Genomic DNA, 19,994 nt, shown 5'->3' with positions numbered 1-19,994 from the left:
AATAATCATGACGGAGGAGTAAATGCTACCTAACTGTTTGCATATTTGTAATGTAAATATATTTACTTTCTCAATGTTTCTGCAATTTTATAGCAATATACTCCCAATGTTGGAGCAACATAATTAAAACTTGTGTCAACTAGCCTAACATATCTAAGACTTGAACAAGTCATATTTACTGTGTCATTCTCTGCATGTCACAATAGACATACAGTATTGTAAAAATATGTTTAGAGAGGATCATAACAGAATTTTACATACACATCAGATCGTGAATATGATAATGAAATCATGTGGTTGTATAAAAAAGACTATTGTGTTGCTAAGGGTATAATTAGAGACGGTTTTATGACAGATGGCACATACTGTGCAGTCCAGCCAAATACAGACATAGCTTAATTGTACAAAACTTTCATAATAATGTCATGCTTATTTACAGTTGCACATAAGTGATTGTTCCACCCCATGAGAAGTTAGCACTGACACCACAATCACCACAGACTGCAGAATATGGTGCAACTGATAGGACTGTGAATAATGATCACCTCAAAATGCTGGAACAATCTGCACAAAAACATGGCATAATATACTTAGGAAAAACAAACACCCTAATGTACTGTAAATAGATATGTAAAACTGTATTGAAAATGTAGCAATTATTTCCATTTTCATACTTGTAATCAATACATATTATGTAGCATATATTGTATAAACACAATTTTGTTGTTTTTTTGTTTGTTTTTCTAAAATAATTAGGTACTTTTTCTGCTGCAGGCAGTCCATTCATCACTTAAAGATCTACCAATACACAGTAAGCCCTCTGAACAAAAGGTACAGTCCAACAGTTGTCCAATCAGATTTATGCAAGACTCCCTTTAAGCGGTATACTTGTTTTATTTATTCCTTTTCTACACTCAATTTTTATTTGTGTACAGATTTCAACAACTGAGATTCGCTCATTGTCTGGACATTTTACATACTACTTTGCTGCTATCTTGAACTACCGGTGTTCATTGAACTATACATGGTGTCACCATGATTAACATTATCAGTATAGTGATTATTGTTACATATTTGTTTTATTTCTGAAAGCCACGTGAGATGAGGTTTGTACCTTGAAGAGTGAAACCCTCTGTACTAGTATTATGGCACTTGAATGTCTCTTGGTCGTTGTTGTTTTGATAGTTCGCACCAAGCTGTACAGTTTAACACCCAGTGAAAAAGAAAAGGTCAATGTTCGGATTAGTATAAAAACACTGCTTCGCCTTTTTTTTATTTTTCTCTACTTTTTTTTTTTTTAAATACCACCTGTTTGTGTTGGGGGTCCAGGTTGTCAAACTTATCAAGTCCCTTTTTTCAAACGAACAAGGCTGGGGAAGTGGGCAAGTGCAATGCATGCAAGAGATTCCTTAAACTGAAACTGTTCTAACGATACTGACTATTGAGCCCAATTTATGGTAACTTCAGATACCTATAAATACCTTATTATGATTTGTTTTTCAATGACAATTGAAATTGAACTGAGGCATCATTTCCAAAATAGTTTACAGGAGCTGTTGGTTTTGTGTGTCTACTAAAACAGTGGCCATTATATGAGTGCCATACTATATTGATATGGTAAGATACGGTGTACCTTGGAAATCACTGTAGTGCTATATTTGCATTGATATTGTCATTAAATAAATTTTATATAATGAACTTTATACAATGAATAGAATTTCTACATGTACCTCTCTTTTATGTCATTTCACAGCTTCCTTGATTGAACTGCAACAATGCCTATCAGTCTACCTTAGTGTTTCTCAACAGGGGTGGTACTACCCTCCAGGGGGTGTACAGAGAAGGGAGGGACGGGGGAACGGACGCTGGAATCCATATTTTGTAAATGGGGGCGCTGAGGTGCCCTTGGGGGGCGGCAGTTTAATATATTCAAGTGCACATTTTCTTCGTTTCATCCTAGACTTTTTTCATTAACGCTGCAGTCAAATGAGGCGTGGTTTCTGAATTGTGTGTAGTTGCATGTTGTTTATTGGGATGATGATGGAAGATTGGCTAGATTTGTAAGTATTGAATGGGATTTGTACAGGTGGAAGCATATCTGGACAGGCTACTGAAGCCTAATTTATACTCCATTGTACGACGGTGTTGCTAGCTGAAAAGAAGACATCTACAAGCCAACAACTTGTCACAATGTTGTTGGCATGTAGATGTGACCTATGACAGGGCCTGACAGCCATCATACCATGGTAACAGCCATGGTTACAGGGCCTGACAGCCCTGTCACAGGGCCATCACATGATACTGACAAGATTCTGACCATGATAATGACCATGATTCTGACCCTGATACTGACCATGATACTGACATGATTCTGACCATGATACTGACATGGTACTGACCATGATACTGACATGTTATTGACCATGATACTGACACGATACTGACCATGATGCTGGCCATGATATTGACATGATACTGACCATGATATTGACGCTGATACTGACATGATACTGACATGATACTGATCATGATACTGACATTATACTAACATGATAATGACCATGATACTGGCCATGATACTGGCATTATACTGTCCACGATACAGTCCTAACATCCCTGTAACAAGGCCAACATCCCTGTGACAGGGCTGTGACATGGCCTGACATCCTGTTGACATCCCGGTGACATCCCTGTGACAGGGCTATGATAGCCCTGTCATTCAGGGCCTGACATCCATATACAATTCTACTTATAATCGGCTTTTGTTTTTCCCTGGGCAGTGGTCTAATAATTACATAATAATCACATACTACTGTAACAGCCCAGTTTAATGTAAAATCTGATATTTGGAAATCAATTAGATGTTTTCTAAATTACATAAACAACACAATACAGAATACAAATAAAGCATACATTTTAATTGGTTGTGGGGGACTGGGGGTGTTAAGGGGCCTGGATATATTTGATCGGGGCACTGACCCAACAAAGGTTGAGACACACTGGTCTAACTGGTGAAATAATGTTTGACTGTGATTATGCAGAGATACAATATATAACGCATTTTGCAATCTCCCCTTATTCCACCTGGTGGCACTATCTCCACTCTTCAGTGCAGGGGTAACCAGTCAACCTGCAGCATGCACACCCATTTGCTGGTGTAGCTATTAGGTGGTTGCTAGTGCGTTAAAGGAGTGGTGGTGGTGTGTGATGTGACTGATTGTTAACCACTTAAACCCTCTTCTCTAGGTAAAACGGACCTGAGTTAGGCCTAGAACTGTACTTGGACCGTTTTTTTCTGTGTACACCAAATCTCTTCGGCTATTGGGGTTCTGGTGGTTAATATCCTGACCTGATCCCTAAATTGATTGTCCCCACTCCCCCTTCCTACCTCCCCATAGGATTGTATAAAGTGGCACAATGTGGAACCTTACCAGGCTACATGAATTACCCCACATGTACCTAAGTGAGTGGGAACAAAATAGATACAAATTCATAATGAAAATGTCACTGCATACCGTTGCGGCCTACGTCTAATCCCTGAACTGCCAAGACACTGACTGGCTGAAGAGGAGACCAGTGGTCTGAGTCACGCAATGCAGAGATAAACTTAGCCAAGCCATCGATTATTTACCCAAAAAAAAGAAGCTTTGCAATCATCTGTTCTAGTTCATCTTAATGATTATATTCTATTCAGTACATTGGAAGTAATGCCTGAAATTCAACAAATCTGCATAATTAGATCGCTACTTCTGGACACATGCTATCTTCTGGTACTTTTTTATTTTGACCCTTCTGGTACTTTTTTATTTTGACCTGTAATTATTTTATTCTTGCTGACACCTGGACCCATGGTCGATTGCAAACTAAGGATATAGCAAGTGGCAGTGGGGTGGGATTGGCCTGCGTTGTTTGTTTGTCTACCTCAACATCCTTATGCATGGCCTACTGTAGGCATGGCATGACAGGCCCACGGAGAGTAACATTTGAGGAGTGTGCATGCAATGCACTGCAGATGATTGGCTAGTACAGGCAGTGGTGTAAAGTAATTAAGTACATTTACTCATTTTGAGGTATTTTTACTTTACTATATAGTAATTCCAATTTTCTGTACTTTTATTTTACTTTTACAAATATTGTACTTTTATTCCACTACAATTATTTGAAAACTTCAGTTACTAGTTACTTTGTAGATTTTGATTTTATTATTACAAAACATGCATTAACCACTTCAGCTCTGTATACATTTCGGCCATTTGAAAATAGCAGATCTTGCCATTGTGAGCTTGTAGATCTGCTATTTTCAAAAGATTTTTGTACATTTGAAAACTTGTGAAATGGGACATTCTGCATAATACTACTAGTACTTTCTACTTTTGGTACTTTAAGTACATTTTGATTCCAATACTTTTGCACTTTTACCCATTTCGAATTCAGGATCTTTACTTGTAACAGAGTTGCAGTATTGATACTTTTACTTAAGTAAAACATTTGAGTACTTTCTCCACCACTGCTAGTACAGGACTTTGGATTCTTGATGAGACAGACAGTAGGAAGCAGGGAGGTGGGGGTGGGGGTGGGGTGAGTGAGTGGAGAGGAAGGAGGGGGGGATGAGGGACTGCTGAAGAGAGGCGGAGAGAGAGACTGCTTTACCGCAGTATCACTAGATTTCTGCACCACTCATCAAAACGTTGCGGCATGCAGACACGAGCTGGGGGGGAGGGCTGATATTAGGTCAGCACTGAGTGTAGAGGATCACTAGCTCCGTCCATTTGTTTTACATTTTCTTATTAGATAGGCTATATAGCACATCGCTGGACTTTTATTTTGTTTTCTTCGGAAACGTCCATTTATGCGTGCAGTGTCTTCATTTTGACCAGACACATTTGACTGATTGCTCAGTTGTCAGAGCAACGATTGTATTTCTTTGTCCTATAATTATTATATCAAGTTTAGCATTTATCGAAAGCGTATTAAATCAAAATGGCAAAGGATGGAGAAAAAGGTGGATGGGGTGAATACATTTGGAACCCCAGAACGCGGGAATTTCTGGGCAGGACAGCGACCAGCTGGGGTAAGTCCACTACAATACCGTGGAAATGATAATAATAATATTAGGCTATACTATTAACCTATATTGTTATTATTATTATTATTATTATTATTATTATTATTAGCCTACAACAATGCAGCTAAAACTACCCTAGATATGTTACCTTTACAGCAATGCAGCAAAGATTACAACCACCATTATGATTAGCCTATATGACATAATATACGAGATAATGGTTACAGCAATGCAGCAATCGTTCTTCCTCTGGCCCTAAAAAAAAGGATTCTGGCCCTATATAACGTCCCTTTCTCGGCCCCATAAGCCGAACAAAAAAAAGCTTCAGAATGCTGCATTAAGAGGAGATTTCAGCAGAAGTCGAAACATATGTGTCTAGCCTCTTAAAGCAATTCCTGTGTATATTTCAGTGTTTAATGCTATATTGGTGAATTGGTCGCTGTCCACTATACCGTGGTGCTGAATCTGCTGATCATTAAATGCGGCATCGGTGCGGATTGCTTTTTGTGGATGCCGGCGAAATGTACCCTGCCTTGTTTTATTTATTAATTTATGTCACTGCATGGGTTTTCTGCGCAATGCGCTTAACGTGAGGGTGGAGGCTGTTGCCTTTATTTTAACCGAGAGTGCCCAAATTATTACATTTTATATTTTCAAATAGCTTACGTCCGCTCTTATAGCCTATATAGGCTACTGTTCATATCTGGCGTTCTGGTGAGGAGTGAGCTAAACACTTCAAGGGAGGAGGCAGCCATTTGTTGGCGTTAAACCTCGAACGATCCCACAATGTAGGGTTTTCAAATAGCTATGCATTCGTCATTATGGCATCCAGTTTCGCACTTTATCTTTTCCAGAGGTTTGGAAACATAATGTGTGCCCAGACTCTTCGACGTGTTGTAACATTAGCATAACATATCCCTTTTTTTTTTGCCACACACCCAAGTCCCAAGATGAATCCATTTCAAATGTTCGTGAAATGATTGAGCACATATGGCAGTGGCAGTTCAAATGACATTGGGGCGTTTTAATCTGGCTAAATCCGAGGGACAAATTCTATTTGTATCGCCTCCAACCCCACCCCTCCCAAGTGTGAGTAAATCAGTGAGGGATTCTAATCCTAATCTAATGGCTTCATTGGCTGACAAGGGAAGCATCGATTCAGGACGTCAGATCGACTGATGTAGGCCTATACTTCCAGGAACTTCTGGTTGTGAACATGATTTTAATGACAACCATTTACTACCATTTTCTTTCTTCAAGGCCCTGAATCATAACTGGAAATAATCTTGGTAAAATGGCACCCTGCTGATATCCTCCTCCATCATGAAAGTAAAATGTATGCCAGTGTACTGTATGTGCAGAATCATTGACTGGATCTATCTATCTATGCAGGAATCCTCCCACAATGCATCACTTAATCCAGCTCAGACCATAGGTGCTTTGAGGACTAGTGGCCTCTTTTAAGCTGTGCTCTCTAAGGCCTGTTAATTGGGATATTTCTGTAGTAAGCCACACCATGGAGACCTGCTGTACTTGGTCTTTCGACTTAACATTTCCTTTGGCTTCCATTACACTCCAAAGGACAAACCTGCCCTATGCACATCTACAGCACAATGTAATGTTGATTGATTTCAGAATATTTACAGGTAGTCAATCCTGGTACAAAATGTACAGGCATACTTTATTCATTTTGTACAGGGCCCTAGTGGTATTGATTTTCCCAATGGTTATAAAGTAGTTGATGTGATGATGCAGTGATGCAGGCTTACTCCACCAAAGCATACTGTACTCTTAACGATTCCCTCCATTTGAAGTAGGCCTAATACGCCATTCTTCTTTTCGCATATTAAAACAACTGATGTCTGTCACAGTAAAACTCCATCGCATGATAGTGTTGCTTGCTGAAAATTAGTTCTTTTTGGCAGGTGACAGAGTACAAATTAGGCTTAAGTTACATTCAAAAGTGAAAAGCCACAGACGAGTTTTGCAGACAACAGGAAGCTAGATAATGCAGTACAGTATGTTCATGTTCGAGATTACACACCCACATGCAAAGCGGCATAAATATTCAAAGAGCCTCTTCCTTTGATCCATACCCTTCCATTTCCAGTTCAAAGCTCAGTTTTTAGCAACCATTCAAAAGCCAAATGTGCGACCTGTCGTTCTAATCAGTTCTGAGAGAAGAAGGAGCCCTTCTCTACCATTTTGAAAGAACCGGATGCTGACTGTACCCTCCCAGCCCGCCTTCATGTGTGTTTTTTTCAACTGGCGCTGGGAGGAAAATGAAGATCAAAGAGAGATGTCCATCGTCAGCCTGTGAACTGGACACCCAGTGTGCACTCTTGACCCTATGTGCACGTGTGCACATAAAGTAGTCTTCCCAAGACTAGAGAACATAGTTGTATTTTTCAGTTGCACAATGTCCCATCTCTTTGTATCCCTTGTCTCATTTGTCTACTACATGGTGCCTATGTCATGGATGCTGTCCAGGAGGCTGAGCCCATATGTACAGTATATGTTGGCAGCTGACTCATCAGGTTGTATTTATTTATTTGTCAGATGGACGAGACGCTTGCTGGCATCAGCTTTTCATTAGGTGGTATTAAATCTTACCTTATACTGTTAAGAGCAGGCAGACCGGAACACATGCACACAGTCACACACACACACACACACACACACACACACACACACACACACACACACACACACACACACACACACACACACACACACACACACACACACACACACACACACACACACACACACACACACACACACACACACACACACACACACACACACACACACACACACACACACACACAGAGGCAGGCACATTGATGTCCATATAAGTCAGATCTTTTGTCATCTAGTGCACTTGAACTCCTGACCTGATGGGGCTTAGGTAGGTGTCTGAGCAGTCACTATAAGATATGATGTGATGATTTGAACCTGCACCCCCATGAGGGAGCTTCCCCTTGACATTCTGATATGGGATATGGGAGGAGAGGGGCTATGCAGCCTCAGGCCTGCTGACAGGCTGGAGATTCAGTTGTGTGAGTTCCTTGTTGGGGGCCTCCCTGCGGAGCTTGGCTCCATGTTGGGGGCCTCCTTGCAGAGCTCCAGGCCTAGACCACTGTGCTGCTCTCCTGCATTAAGCTCAGGGTGGAGGAGGTGGGGAAATATTTATGAGAAAATTTAATTTGATTTGCAATGCACTTTTGTCATACACGTTAACGAATGTTCTGCAGCCAAAACATTGTAAAGACTAGAAAATGTGCTCCTCAGAGCACAGGTCTCCGCCAGGCGAGGTGGTAAAAGAAAGTAGGCCTACTGTTATGATTAATTCTGTCTTACCTATTTATATTACATATTGTGATGTCACGTGAAGCTTGACCAATGTTAGGTGTGTGCGGACGGACACACGGACGGACAGAGGGTAAAACATAGACCAGCCTCAAGTACAGTAGCCTATGTTAATGTGTACTACACTAAGTACTGTGACAACGGGTACAACGGGCACAACGGGTATCGCATAACCGGAAGGGCATTGTTCTTAAAGTGCTTGGTTCCCAACAGGCCTAGTGGCCTTGTGATAAAAAAAGAGTAATTTTAAAAGTTACAAAAAAAGTTATTGCACTCTATATTAATCAATGGCTGAAATGCCTTCATCTTTTAACTATGGAATGAGAGCCTTTACAGTAATAGTGTACAACTGGTCATTTCCTATTCACCTGCATGTTATAAAGCAACACCTCGTGCAGCCTTTGCCATAACACAGTGATGTGTTACTATGTCTGCAGTGCTTACACTGCTAATATACGTAATTTACAGGACTGTAATCCCCTGACCCTCCGCCCTAATCTCCAGGGGGTCTCCATTCACCCTCCTATTCTATCTCCGTCTGTCATCCTTCCTCCCACTCTGCTGTCCTTCCGTCATCAGTGCAATTTGATAATTAAATTGGACGAAGACCAGCCCTTCAATCCTGGCTTAGTTCACACAATCAGATAATGGTGGAGGGCAGTGTTGGGGTGTTTCTTAAAGCACATAACAGTGCTGTGGTTGTGGATTGTGTGAATGCATGCCAGAACGTGTGGGAGGCCATGCGGATCATGTATTTTTATGTGTATAAGGGAATGTGGTTCATGAGTGGGTATGGGGAAGGTGCTGATGGAAAGAAGAGCCTATAGTTTAAGTGTGATTAACTGATCTCCTTTATATGTTTGATCAGTTGCTAATAAATTACGGTCCTAAAGCATGAAAATCTAAATGTCTTCATTTTAATAATATATTCAATAAGCAATTGTGTTCTCTGTAATGCTTTTGAATTAGCTATTTGGTTATACATAGTAATATAGTCTTTAATCCAACTGTGTGGACAAATCAACATTCATGTACTTATGAATGGCTATTTCCTTATTTGTTGGATGATAAAGTATATAGGACTTAAGTGATTATTATTTTTCTTTGTATCCTCAATTCTTGTAACATAATGGAACTATAAAAGATTATAGATGAATAGAAGTAGCTTTCATTTTCAGTACCTGATATCGGTTCACAGAAGCCCCCCCTCTCTCTCTCTCTCTCTCTCTCTCTCTCTCTCTCTCTCTCTCTCTCTCTCTCTCTCTCTCTCTCTCTCTCTCTCACTCTCGATCTCCGTGTTGGCCTTTAACATTTTTAGTTGAATTAAATTAAATGAATTTTAATTGAACATTCATGCTCTGTGATGAAAATGTAATGAATTTATTCATACTTCTGTGATGAAGCTCTGTTTCTCCATTGGCGATGCAAGTGGTTGACATCCTTCTTTGTTTTTCCCCAGGTCTCATCCTACTCTTCTACTTAGTGTTCTACATCTTCCTAGCTGGCATGTTTACCCTCACCATATATGTTCTGCTGCAAACCTTGGATGACCACAAACCAAAATGGCAAGATAGGCTCTCCACACCAGGTGCAGTAGCTAGCTACAAGCCACTGTGTATTAACCACATAAACCCATAGCGTCCCTATTCTGTGCATATCATAATAGGCAAACATTTGGCAAACTCATTTCAACAAATTGATTTGTGAGCTTGATCAGCTATCTTTGGTCTTCACCAAAGATAGCTGATCAAGCTCACAAAGCAATTTGTTGGTGTAGAGAGATTTGGTGTAGAGGGAAAAATTAGTAGGGCACCAAGTATAGACCCCTGGGGGACCCCGGTCAATAAAGTCTATAGGTTTTAAGTTGTTAAAGTTACCCTCTGTAACTTTCTTGTTCTCCTCCGGATTCAAACCCAGGTCTCTTGCATAAGTGCTGACATTTTAACCACTGAGCTAATAGCACCTGCCTGCTTTCTAAATCTAAGTTATATTGTATTAACATACTCTACCATACAGATTTGACCAAATTACATTGTAATCAATAGTGTTTTTTCTGAACAACATATTGGAATGCCACTGTGCATTGGCCATGGTTGTCCTTTAATGATAGTCACCTGGCTTTTGATTATAATCACCTGCTATTTGCGACAAAGCTATCTGCTTATGTTGAGTACTATTTATTGTACATACAGATCACCATAATCACTCAAAAGTCCTACAACTTGCTTGTGTTTTTTGTTTGCTTCAACCTACACTTCTCTCTGCAGGTCTGATGATCAGGCCCAAAGGTGATGAGGCCCTTGAGATTGTCTATAACATTCATAGAACTGAAAGCTGGGACATGCACACTCAAGCCCTGGACAAGTTCCTTGCTCGTGAGTCTGGCTCTTTGCCTCTCTGGCTTTGGTTTTCAGATGGTGTACTGCTTTGAGTTAGCCAAGATTCTTAATTGAATTATGGAGGCTTAATGCAACATTATAGTTTCATAGAATCATGCCTACCCCTTCCTTGCAGCTTACAACAACTCAGCCCAGATGGAGAAAAGCGATGAGTGCGTACCAGACCAGTACTTTAAGCAGGACGACAGTGGTGATGTGAAGAACAACCCCAAGCGCTCCTGTCAATTTAACCGCACCATCCTGGATTCCTGCTCTGGACTTGAGGACCGTTACTATGGATTCCAAGAAGGCAAACCATGCATCATCATCAAGCTGAATCGGGTATGAAGCGAAGAGCAAGGGGATGGTGTTGCTAGGAGACTTGGAATTACTGAGATATCAAATTGGTGGGGAATCTTGGAAAAAAATATAAATCACACCAGTGAAAGCAATGAACTACTTAACCACCTGCACCCTAGCATCCCTATTTTGGGGGTGAACATTCTGCAAAAATAGCAGATCCACAAGTCGCTTGTGACACATGATACTGACATGATACTGACATGATACTGACCATGATACTGACATGATACTGACCATGATACTGACCATGATACTGACCATGATACTGACCATGATACTGACATGATACTGACCATGATACTGACATGATACTGACATGATACTGACCACGATACTGACCATGATACTGACCATGATACTGACCATACTGACCATACTGACCATGAAGCTGACATGATACTGACCATGATACTGACATGATACTGACCATGATACTGACCATACTGACCATGATACTAACCATGATACTGACATGATACTGACCATGATACTGACATGATACTGACCATGATACTAACCATGATACTGACATGATACTGACATGATACTAACTATGATACTGACATGATACTGACATGATACTGACATGATACTGACATGATACTGACATGATACTGACCATGATACTGACCATGATACTATCTATGATACTGACATGATACTGACCATGATACTGACCATGATACTGACCATGATACTAACCATGATACTGACAATGATACTGACATGATACTGACATCACATGATACTGACATCATCAGTAACATGTTACCATAACATCTAAATGCCAATAACACGTAGCAAGCTGTTGGCTTGTAGATGTCCGTCGATTTTTCCAAACTGCTATTTTCAAATGGTCAATTATAAAATGTGGTTGAACTGATTGTGATGCTATAACACATTTTGCTGGGGACCCCCTGGAACTCTCTCAAGGACCCCTGGTGGTCTCCGGGGTCCATTTTGAGAACCACTGCTGTATAGGGTTTTCATCAAGTCCACACTCAGAAATGAACATTTTTGTGATGTTGCTAACGATGCTATCATGCATTGTCTGTCTTTCTCACTAGGTGATTGGCATGCTGCCAGGGAAGGATGGACAGGCTCCATTTATCACCTGCGGGCCAAAGGTGACCATTTGATTTTTCACTCTCATTTGTGATCGGAGACCTGTTACATAGGGACATACATCTGCATTATTTTGCCAAATGTATCATTTGGTTCATAGTTGCCTGTCTTGCATGCTACTGTACCTTATCATTTAACATCACTGTGTATTCTCAGAGATACAAAGATGGCAAAGAATGGGTAAGAACGCGATGGGATCCACTGTCCTGTGGAATTATATGTTGTGAGATGCAGTAGCACCACTGTGTAGGTTGTAGTTTTCCAACAGCCTGGTTTATACTTCGTCATACGACAGTGTCTGTCGCAGAAAAGAGACAATTTTTATTTTGAAAAAATCAACTCATCAAGTAGGACGAAATATAAATTATCCTTTCCACCATCTGGAATGGATTTTGTGTGTAGACAAAAAAAAATAGAACATAGTATTAGAACATGTGTTCTTTCTATGTTCTAAAAAATAGAACATAGAAAGTCTTGAAGTAGATTATTGGCAACTAAATGTGAAGAGAGAGACAGAGATTAATCCATTCCAGGATTTTCCTTTCACTAATTTCTGATTTCCGCCACTGTTCCTCCACTTCTATGAAAGTCATCTGAAAGGCCATAACTGACAAATTTGCCTTCCACCCACAGAGAGAAGACTCTGAAAAAATTGGAGAGCTGCAGTACTTCCCTCCCAATGGCACATTTAACCTCATGTACTACCCTTACTATGGAAAGAAAGCTCAGGTACTGAACGTTTATTCATCCAACTGAAATTAATGTGAACATAATCAGTAAAAAGAAAAAACACCACATTGATAATGTCGGTTCCAGTATCAAAATAGTGTATCTTGAATTACAGTGCATTTAAACAGCTCTTGTTCCCCAGGTGAACTACTCTCAGCCTTTGGTTGCCGTCAAGTTCCTTAACATTACCACCAACGAAGATGTTAACATTGAGTGCAGGATCATTGCCAACAACATTCCTCCAGGAAGCGAAAGAGACAAGTTTGCCGGAAGAGTGTCCTTCAAGCTGAGGATCAACACTAACAACTAGGCTGATGCGTTCCCTCCTGAAAATGCCCGACTACAGTACCAGTTTACTCTCTTCATTCTCTGCAGCAATGTGCACCCACAGAAACAACATGACAGCATTTGCACCCTTGAGTCTTCTATGTAGAACCTGTTTACAGCCCCCAGAGCTTTTGGGGCACTGTTTGTCCCATTGTGTGATGAGAGAAGGAAAGAATCAAGGGTGGTAATCCTGTCATCATTTCTGTCTGAGCTTGGGGACAATTTATTTTCTGTAAATTAGTTTGAGGTGAAGTCTATTTATACTGCATGACAAGCTAGGGGATATACTAGAGGACATGAACATGTGATTTCATAGTTTGTGAGGATCAGCAACATTAACACTTGATCGCTGGTCTCTCTCTTGCCGACTCCCCACTGAGTATCCCTCTGAATATTAATATGCACCAAATACAGTACAAAAGGTGTATATCTATTTATATCATAACCTTATATCAGTATGTCTATTTTGTTGCACTTGAAAGAATAATCCAACAAACTGACGTATATAATATTATGTGATGAGAGATGCAGAGATGGAGCCGTATTGCATGTGTGTGTATTGTCTCATCTCTCTGCTATGTGTGAAGTGAGGTTATGTTCAACCACTGACCACCAGGAGGGACCACACTGCATTGCAGTGATCTTCTAAAATCCACACAGGGACTCTGCACAGTAAAATCCTCAGTATTAAATTATCACATAGGATTTTACTGTGTGTGAGTGTGTGTGTGCTTCTAATATGAGATAAGATAATCATCTTCATGAAGAGGAGTTAGAGGTAAAAAACCTTTAAGTCTGCGTGTGTGTGTGTGGGGGGAGGGGTGCGTGCATGTGTGTGTGTGTGTGTGTGTGTGTGTGTGTGTGTGTGTGTGTGTGTGTGTGTGTGTGTGTGTGTGTGTGTGTGTGTGTGTGTGTGTGTGTGTGTGTGTGTGTGTGTGTTTGCACGCGCATGCACATGCGTGTTTGTATGCAGAAATCTATGTGCACTGTGTGTGGGTGATTGTTCCATTTACAAGTCCAGTTTCATACTGTAGGTCGGGAAATTGCATGCATTGTGCAATATTCATTTAAGTGACGTTATGAATTGACATATTCCAGTCACTATGTAATTCCATTCTGAAGAGGAGATGATTTGTATCCTATCGAAGGATGCTTCATTTATTTATTCTTTCCTTTATTTCATTTTTTCAATTGAAGATTTCCATGGTTCTTTGGCCTGAGAGTGGTAGGATATGTGATTTTATTCTCCGGTAATGCCACATTAATATCAGTAATGTGAAATGGATGAAAAATTGGAAACTAATTCTACTTGTACCAAAGTTTTCTGGCTGTTACTAGAGAATTGAGCCAGGTATTCTCCAAATGTTTTGTTCTACTCCCAGCTTGAAGGACCCTTTGAAAATTACAGAAACAATACAATATCCAAAACAAGGACCCTTCACTTGCGCATTCATGTTATATTTCCTTTCAATAACATTTTATTCATAAACCCAAGACATGATTTCTTGTGTCTCTAAGGCAAATACCTTTAGTCACCTAGATTCTTTATTTTTTTTGCATTTATTGCATCTGTTTCATATGTCTGATCATATCAGAAATAGATGTCATTGTATTTTTTTTATTGTTTTGCACTGGGAGTGCTTTTTGTGTGAAAATGAGTTCATTTGATTATTGTACAGTTCTGGGGATTATGAAGTAGAAAGAATATGTTTGTTCTGTTTTTTGTCTTTTTTGTGTCATACTCATATCACCATCCAAAATATTTACCAAGAATATCGGATTTGTACTTTACATTTTCTCTTTAAGGTCATTAGGATTTCGAGTTTGTGACGTGCTAGTGCATCTGAGTTTTGAAGCCCTGTTTTAGAGACCTGTAGGAAATTAACAAAACTGGAGAGAAACATTTCATTTATTTATTTATTTTGTATCCTCAACACACTGCTACATGGCTGAAATCAGGGTGAAAGAGAGCTGTCAGCTTTTCAGACCAACTTCTTGAGAGCATGTAGATCTGAGCTTATGCTTGGCCAGTTTACTTAATATGTATGGTTACTGTACTATGGTGCTCATCTGGGGCAACAAATCATAGTCAGCAATGTCTGTTTACATTATTGGCAGAATCTTTGGATGCCGTTTAAGCACTGTTGAACTCAGGCATATTACCTTGGCGTGGTTGTGACATTGTGCCAATGTTACTGTGATCCAGCCACGTCATTGCTACAAATTTAGAACACAGCATCTGTTCACTCAAATTAAGGATTGGCTTCCGACATCTGATTTCTGAATAGCATGTTTGTCAATGTGCTTACATATTCCTCACTGTGGTCTAATAGGCACCAGGTTGATCTAATCCATAAAGTTTGGTCTATTTGGTCTAATATGTAATGATCAATTTCTGATAATAATAAATGCTATTGATCATGAAAGCTTACATCCTTAATTAACAACAATGAGGGTTTATTTTGTCCTGTGCAGATCACCAATGGATTGACACTACACACATCGGCAATCCTACCGCACTTGGTTAATTTCACAGTAATCTCTTAATCTGTTAGCTAATCCAGAGAAGGCACATTGAAGTTCTTTATCCTGTCTTTGGTGCTGGCTCCTTCTCCTATAGTTTCAAACCCCTATTCTCCAGTTAGCAGTTAGAGCTGATTTACACCACTGTAATCCATTTTGGTTAATAACACAACAAATAAAACCCCATTTCATTTTGAACAACTTGATTGGATCATTTTTATTTTACTTTTGTGCATTTTCTTAAAATTATATCCAAAAACATTACTCTCAACCAAAGATACCCATGACAATTCAAACAATATACTTTGCATCTAAAGGATCTCAGGCAAAAGCAGTTGACAGGTGGATGGCCAAGGGTCCTGAGAGTTAATAAAAGGCCTACTCTTATGTAACCATATGCACAAAAAGACAGGTTTCAGTAAAAGTCAACAGTGCCTCCTGGTGGACAGATTGCATTGTTCCCCAGTGTCACAGAATGTTATTTCTTATCTCCATTTTGTCATGTTTCTTGTGATCATTTGGAGATGTCTCCTAAAAGCAATATATTTATTTCCTGTGTGAATATGTTATGTGTTTATTGGAAAGGCTGTAGTAAGTCATCAAGAGTGAGGCAGAAGGGCAAGAGCACATAAATATTGCATCCACATATAGATATACAGTATGTTTGCCATTGTGCATTGTCAAGATTGAACAGAAAAATATTGTTTTATTTAAAAAGAAGAGTATTTTCTATTGCTATTTTGTTGTAAGGGGGGAAAAAATGTATTAGCTTGGAACGTTTCATTACAAGGAAGGTAGCTGATAAGTTTTCATCATAAACATTCTGAATAACAAAACATGACAACTTTAAGTTTGAAGGCAAACCAGTTTTTTTATTTAATGCATAATTGTTTAGCTCTCCCCATCAAAATGTTTGCAGTGATATCACTAACTCAATCAAAGCTTACTGGCTGCTCTTTCAGGCAAATACTGCATGTCTCTAGATGGACTTCATTGTATAAGAGTGAAGATGAGATAATTCACATTAACTGGATCACATGACGAAAATACAACCCCCTTTAAGGAATGAACAATGCTTTCACAGTATATTCGGTACATTATAGAATTTACACACAAAGAAAATCAGTACAGCACAAAACTTTTATGGCACCAGTGGTTGTGTGAACTATATTTGTTTCAAATGATCAACAAATACAGTAAACCCCATGCACCCACGCCCCCCAAAATATTGCCTAAGATTGTGGTGCAAAGATAAAGACAACAATGAGGAGGAAATCCATGGAATTTGTTGGGATACTCTCGTCCAAATGGCTGACGATTCTATTTTGTTTGGATCTTTATATTTTGCTGTTACTGTATGTATATTTTTGCTCATGTTTACTGCAAAAAGATAGAGAAATAAATAAATGTAATTTAAAGGAACTCAATGCCATTCTCTCTTCTTTCACCTCCTCAGCAAGTCTTTCCTCTCGAACAGCAGTGAACAGCACAACTATTCAGATGGACAGAGGGACATTAATAACCCCACAATTCCATTCATGATGATTTATCATGAATTGGACACAGTCAATTTGGAGTGTTAAATTACCCTTGTGGGCCCATTTGGAATTTTGCTGTGCAAGTTTTCGCAAAGTCAAAAGTGCGGAATCATGAGACAGAAGTCCACCATAAAGTTAAAGTCAGAAGTGTCAGGTGGATATAATCTAATGTAATCTCATTCACCATGATCCCTACAGCCTATGCTCAATTAATATGGACCTCCAGTCTTTACCCGTGCAATAACGGGAGATGATCAAATACTGATGACAAAGAACAAGAGAATGTAGAGTAGAGATTTAAAGTTGCATTTCTTAATTGATATAATTACCATATGATAAACATAATCCAAGTAATGTAAGCCTTACTAATGAAAAGGTAGACATGTCTAGTAGTCAAGTATGCCGTCATTCCACACCCTATCGATGGCCTTAAAAAGTAATAAATTAAATAGTCAGCTTCCAAAAAATGTTACTACTCAAGTTAATTCCCATAGAAATGAACAAATATCTCCATTTTGTTAGTGAGTGCCATTTGACTACATGACTCCGGCAAATTGATTGAATTGAAGATTACAGCGGAGACGTGTTAGCGTTTTCTGACCCTCACTCGACCCCTCTCCATTCGTTTGCCCTCTGCCTCTATCCTTATCTCCCCTTTCTTCACTGGATTCACTGACAGAGAACAAAGGGGCCTGCACTGCCTGCACTGCATTGCATTGCACTGCCTGCACTGCACAGCACTGCCTGCTTGCATGGGGTGCACTGCCTGCACTGGCTTCACTGCACTGCCTGCACTTGCCTGCACTGCTCTGCCTGCACTGCCTGCACTGGAAAGTCAACCAGTGCAGGAGGACGGAGAGTGAGGATTACCCGGTATTAGTGGTATTTGTGGGTTTAAAATAGTCTGATAGAGGGTAGCACAAGTAACTGATAACTGTACACGCACACATTAAAATCCTCAGTGTTAATTTAACCCTGAGAGAGTACAAATGGGGCCATTTGGTTCCATTTGCACATGCTCAATGTTACAAAATAATGGATAAATTAACACTGAGAATTTCACTGTGCAGTTCTCAAGATATGGCGTGCACACACGCACGCAAGCACACACTCACACACACACACACACACTTTTTTTTACGATGCACTTCCACATCTCTGTGCAAAAATATTGTCATACAATCTTTATCATTAAAGATTCTTAATAAAGTTTGAACTTATACTTAATTCTACAGTAATGATTTCCTTACTGTAAACACAATTTTCACATTTCAATAAATTACAGAAGTTAGTTAATAATTATTTCCAAGATAAGAATGAGCCTGTGTTAGTGCACTAGAACTCATGATGGAAAATGTATCGTCGACAATCAATACAGATAGATTGACGATCAGTAGTCTTAAAAAAGAAAAGAAAAGAAAAAAGAAAAAAAAGAAAAGAGGTGCGGTAACTGCGGTTTCCCACCCCTTGAGCATGAAGTAACAGCAAAATGGCTGCCGTGTGAATATGGTCAATGGCAACACTGGAAGTTAAGAAGAAATGTTACCTAGTAAAAGGTTCTCAACCTTTTCAGGTCGTCACCCCAAAAACAATCATATTTGAACTGAGGACCCCCCACCCTGATAAGCACTTGGAATTGTAGGTTGAGGCATAACATTTAGTTTGACTCGGTTCCACAGATAAATATTGTGAAAATAGCAGATCTGCAAGCTGCAACGCCTCGCATTGTGAGCTTGTAGATCGGCTATTTTCAAGTGACAATTTTAACGAATTTTAAGACCTTTTTTTAGGTCTTAATTTGGCCAATGTTTGACCAGTTTTTATAGTATAGTTTGTTCATTACTTTTACTTTTTTATTTTCTAGCCTAGACTAGCCTGGAAACCAAAATCTGCCAGTGCAAAAAAATGAAATTTGGTCTGGTCCTCTCGGAAATGCAGGTTCCCCACAGAGATTCCAGGCAAATATCCACGCAGTGATATTAGTCTGGCCATGCCAGGCTAGTAAAAGACTGTTATGGCCCTCGGTAAAAATCCATATAGATTCTATTTTATTGTCATATCCCATGTAATAACTGCATAATCATAATGCGGATTGGTCCCAGATCTAGCCTATGTAGAATTATGCAGGTTCAGTGTAGAAAAATTATCACTTGGAATTATTTTAAAAGGGCAACTATTCCAAACAGGAAAAAATGTATTGCTCTCAATGAAAATGTACATTTAGTCAGCAACCAACTTCAGTTGTCAGTAGCCATAAAATAACATAGGCCTAACAGGTCACTAACATAGGCCTAACAAGACAAAATAGGGGTGTGCATAGCCACGTTTAGTGTTTTTTGCCCCCCCCCCTCTGGTAGACAAATTTGCGGACAGAGTGATGTCCATACAGCAAGAGCAACAGACAGACTCATTACAATAGTGTCACACTTTGTCTGCTCCACTAATACTTTAGGTCCAGACATTATCTCACAGGATATGGCGAGGAATGTCTAGAGGAGTAAACAGACTTTCAATATCAAATGATTGTTCCCATCGCCCTTTGGTTGGGAGAAAAATGTTGCCCTCATAAATAGT

The 19,994-nt window shown here is 39.6% G+C and overlaps 2 protein-coding genes across 2 annotated transcripts in view; one reads left to right on the top strand and one right to left on the bottom strand.

Annotated features, from left to right (window-relative positions):
- Nucleotides 1-4,950: 4,950 nt before the first annotated feature.
- atp1b2b (ATPase Na+/K+ transporting subunit beta 2b) lies at nt 4,951-13,342 on the top strand (the record flags this gene model as incomplete). Its single annotated transcript, XM_080434906.1, has 7 exons — nt 4,951-5,071; nt 9,897-10,025; nt 10,705-10,812; nt 10,952-11,157; nt 12,246-12,305; nt 12,937-13,032; nt 13,175-13,342. The coding sequence occupies exons 1-7, from the start codon at nt 4,981-4,983 to the stop codon at nt 13,340-13,342; spliced, it is 858 nt and encodes a 285-aa protein (XP_080291032.1). The 5' UTR covers nt 4,951-4,980.
- Nucleotides 13,343-19,348: 6,006 nt separating this feature from the next.
- gltpd2b (glycolipid transfer protein domain containing 2b) overlaps nt 19,349-19,994 on the bottom strand; it is a 7,607-nt gene continuing 6,961 nt past the window's right edge. The window contains exon 4 of the mRNA XM_080435374.1: nt 19,349-19,994. This exon is cut by the window's right edge and continues 797 nt beyond it. The gene's annotated coding sequence lies outside the window, so the exon portion shown is untranslated.

The sequence above is a fragment of the Gymnoscopelus braueri genome (genome assembly GCF_963280865.1).
Source record: "Gymnoscopelus braueri genome assembly, chromosome: 8".
NCBI classification, from domain to species: domain Eukaryota; kingdom Metazoa; phylum Chordata; class Actinopteri; order Myctophiformes; family Myctophidae; genus Gymnoscopelus; species Gymnoscopelus braueri.
This window is presented reverse-complemented; position numbering and strand designations above follow the sequence as displayed.